At 34.2% G+C, this 4,379-nt stretch overlaps 1 protein-coding gene across 2 annotated transcripts in view; it reads left to right on the plus strand.

Annotated features, from left to right (window-relative positions):
• The first annotated feature begins 522 nt into the window (after positions 1-522).
• The window catches only part of LOC107731720 (BET1 homolog), a 4,905-nt gene continuing 1,048 nt past the window's right edge, over positions 523-4,379 (plus strand). The window contains exons 1-2 of one of the 2 annotated variants that reach the window (XM_016542881.1): positions 523-712; positions 1,518-1,627. In XM_016542881.1, coding sequence (XP_016398367.1) covers positions 694-712; positions 1,518-1,627 — 129 coding nt within the window. In that variant the 5' untranslated portion in view covers positions 523-693. Of the gene's footprint in view, positions 713-1,517; positions 1,628-3,091; positions 3,274-4,064; positions 4,175-4,379 lie in introns of those variants that run through there. The other variant, XM_016542872.1, reaches the window with a different exon arrangement.

Here is a 4,379-nt window from a genome sequence, read left to right on the forward strand (position 1 = left end):
GTCTACCATCACTAAATGACAATTTGCAGTAGCCATTCAATTTGCATTAGTAGTCAGTAATTTAGTAAAAGTTGTTCAGTAAAATTAACAATTAATTGGCCATAAGACATTTTATTTGAGCATTTGTGTTACTGTCTCTTAGGAAGACTCGCGCTGAAAAATACGAGCTGTTTTTATGATTCATAATAAGTCTTTTTAATCGATAAGATAAGAGAGTGACATATTATACAAATGTTTTTGTACTATATAAAAATGTGGAATTGGTATGCTGACAAATGTTGAGAAATAGAAGAAATGGCGACCAATTACTGCACCTAAAAATGTAAAATAGGCCAAAAAGTTCATTTCCGTCTATCAAGGTCACTGCACAGCAGAGAAACTACTCAGTGATATTTCCATTAGTTTTAAATAAAGCATTGGAACATTTGTGACAGCAAGTAAAAAGAAATATAAAATAAAAAGAGAGTAAAAAAAAAAAAAAATGAAAATGAACTCGTGAAAACTTCACTACCCACACGCCCTTTCTACCTTCGCGTGCGGCTTAATCCACCACGGCTTCCGTAAGGTGTCGTGGCGCTTGTGGAGTTACTAAGGCGAAAGTAGAGCGGCTCTAAATAGGAAGATAATAAAATATTTATTACATTACTTTCAAGCTGCAGTGATCGTATATCATATAAAGGTTTCCGGCTGATAATGAGGCGTGCAGGTTTGGGTAAGTGTTTCTCTTTATTTGTCGTTTTATTTGAAGCTTATGCTAAGCTAGGCTCTCAGTTCAAATAGATATCACAGTTTGCGACATTAAACAAACGCCGAATGACCAAATCATACCAATAAATTAACCACAATGTCCAGTTTTGGAGAGCCACATTTATAAATAACGGTACGAGACAACGGTAACTGACAGAGCCAAAACGGTCTGGTCTTACCAACTGTATCAACTATATCAGACCATCTGTTCCATAGGTCAGGTTAACATTTAGAGGTGTTTGTTGGTGTTGCTGTGTGTATAAACACACAGAGACAGTGCAACAATATATATGACACACCCAAACCTAAATTTAGATTCCTTCCATATCGTTTAAACAGTTTTAATCAAAAGAACCAACAATATAATTTTAAAGTCAGTTCTTAAAGGGGCCGATTTTAACTGATAAATAACTAAAAAAAAATCTTTTTCACAAAATAATTAAATGTAAAAAATATTTTTAAAAATCTTTTATGTCTTGTGAAGGCCATCACTATTTAATTAATAGTTACTAATTTTTAGATGTTCAGTAGTTTCTGATGACTATATAAACCTTATTTGAAGTTGCAGTCAGCATGTCAAGGGCACTTGTGTAGGTTTTTCCCAGCCAACCAGCCCTGCCCATCTTAGTAAACTTCAGAGCAACCAAATCAAATCATACATGTCGGTTACTAACCTTTATAATAATTTGCTGAGATCAGATATTGGATTTTAAAATGCTCAGAAACACCAGTCTTATCCAGCCAATTTTATGTTTATTGTTTTTGTTTAGGTGAGGGCGGCCCTCCAGGCAATTATGTTGCAAGTGGACACAGCCTGTATGAGGAGGAGAATGAAAACCTACGGGAGGGACTGAGAACTAAAGTAAACTCACTTAAACATGTAAGTGGACTTGAACATATTTGACTATATATATATATAATAACTGATTTTATATATATATATATATGGGTCAAAGACGTTAAGATGTTCGCATCAAAATAAATTTACAAAAGTGATTTTATGTCCATAGAAAGCACATTAAATGTAAGTAAAGTGTCTACATTTAAGGTTTCAAATAAGTTTTTGGAGAATAAAATGTCAAAATAGATCCCAAACTCGATGCATGTTCTCAGCTTCTCTAGCTGTCTGTCACACATTCCACAGAGAGAGACGACAAGAGCGACATCAGCATTATGAGATTTTCTAAGTCACATATTTTTGAAATCATCTCTGAATGACAAGAATGACTGTTATAGGATAATAATTCAAAGAAAATAAAAGGAAATGAAAGGGATTTGGGGTTTCCGAGTACAATTAGACATTGTAGATGTCTGGATCCACTGATCCACTGACATGTATTAGGCTAGTTTGTATTTAAAGTGTCCCAGACATGACATTTACTGACAAAGTAAAAGTAAAATATTAGAACTTTGCCATTTCAAACTATATGAACAAAATATTTGTTATTTTTATTGTATGAAAGATCACAAGTCAGAATCAGAACTGTAGCCTGTTACTTTTGACAATGGACCAGACAAGGACCAAAGAAATAGCAATATATGAACTTTGGACCCTAAGAAACCTGTCACAGAGGGACATGGATTACTGAGCGATAATCAGGAGCACAGAGATTGCTCTTTGAGATGTTCATGCCTGAAGCTTGATTTGTTGAGTGCTCTGTGAAACTGCAGGCTGAAGTACAACTGAAAAACACTGGACAGACATTCAGTTCACCGATGTGTTGAGTTCAGGACAAGCCAGACCCTATAATGGCACTTCTGTGGGTCAGGTCACATATACTTAAATCCCAGAAAATACAAATTCATCATAAAATGGTCTACCATCACTAAATGACAATTTGCAGTAGCCATTCAATTTGCATTAGTAGTCAGTAATTTAGTAAAAGTTGTTCAGTAAAATTAACAATTAATTGGCCATAAGACATTTTATTTGAGCATTTGTGTTACTGTCTCTTAGGAAGACTCGCGCTGAAAAATACGAGCTGTTTTTATGATTCATAATAAGTCTTTTTAATCGATAAGATAAGAGAGTGACATATTATACAAATGTTTTTGTACTATATAAAAATGTGGAATTGGTATGCTGACAAATGTTGAGAAATAGAAGAAATGGCGACCAATTACTGCACCTAAAAATGTAAAATAGGCCAAAAAGTTCATTTCCGTCTATCAAGGTCACTGCACAGCAGAGAAACTACTCAGTGATATTTCCATTAGTTTTAAATAAAGCATTGGAACATTTGTGACAGCAAGTAAAAAGAAATATAAAATAAAAAGAGAGTAAAAAAAAAAAAAATGAAAATGAACTCGTGAAAACTTCACTACCCACACGCCCTTCCTACCTTCGCGTGCGGCTTAATCCACCACGGCTTCCGTAAGGTTTCGTGGCGCTTGTGGAGTTACTAAGGCGAAAGTAGAGCGGCTCTAAATAGGAAGATAATAAAATATTTATTACATTACTTTCAAGCTGCAGTGATTGTATATCATATAAAGGTTTCCGGCTGATAATGAGGCGTGCAGGTTTGGGTAAGTGTTTCTCTTTATTTGTCGTTTTATTTGAAGCTTATGCTAAGCTAGGCTCTCAGTTCAAATAGATATCACAGTTTGCGACATTAAACAAACGCCGAATGACCAAATCATACCAATAAATTAACCACAATGTCCAGTTTTGGAGAGCCACATTTATAAATAACGGTACGAGACAACGGTAACTGACAGAGCCAAAACGGTCTGGTCTTACCAACTATATCAGACCATCTGTTCCATAGGTCAGGTTAACATTTAGAGGTGTTTGTTGGTGTTGCTGTGTGTATAAACACACAGAGACAGTGCAACAATATATATGACACACCCAAACCTAAATTTAGATTCCTTCCATATCGTTTAAACAGTTTTAATCAAAAGAACCAACAATATAATTTTAAAGTCAGTTCTTAAAGGGGCCGATTTTAACTGATAAATAACTTTAAAAAAAAATCTTTCACAAAATAATTAAATGTAAAAAATATTTTTAAAAATCTTTTATGTCTTGTGAAGACCATCACTATTTAATTAATAGTTACTAATTTTTAGATGTTCAGTAGTTTCTGATGACTATATAAACCTTATTTGAAGTTGCAGTCAGCATGTCAAGGGCACTTGTGTAGGTTTTTCCCAGCCAACCAGCCCTGCCCATCTTAGTAAACTTCAGAGCAATCAAATCATACATGTCGGTTACTAACCTTTATAATAATTTGCTGAGATCAGATATTGGATTTTAAAATGCTCAGAAACACCAGTCTTATCCAGCCAATTTTATGTTTATTGTTTTTGTTTAGGTGAGGGCGGCCCTCCAGGCAATTATGTTGCAAGTGGACACAGCCTGTATGAGGAGGAGAATGAAAACCTACGGGAGGGACTGAGAACTAAAGTAAACTCACTTAAACATGTAAGTGGACTTGAACATATTTGACTATATATATATATAATAACTGATTTTATATATATATATATATGGGTCAAAGACGTTAAGATGTTCGCATCAAAATAAATTTACAAAAGTGATTTTATGTCCATAGAAAGCACATTAAATGTAAGTAAAGTGTCTACATTTAAGGTTTCAAATAAGTTTTTGGAGAATAAAATGTCAAAAT

This window comes from Sinocyclocheilus rhinocerous, unplaced genomic scaffold (genome assembly GCF_001515625.1).
Source record: "Sinocyclocheilus rhinocerous isolate Xijiao unplaced genomic scaffold, SAMN03320098_v1.1 scaffold193, whole genome shotgun sequence".
Lineage (NCBI taxonomy): Eukaryota > Metazoa > Chordata > Actinopteri > Cypriniformes > Cyprinidae > Sinocyclocheilus > Sinocyclocheilus rhinocerous.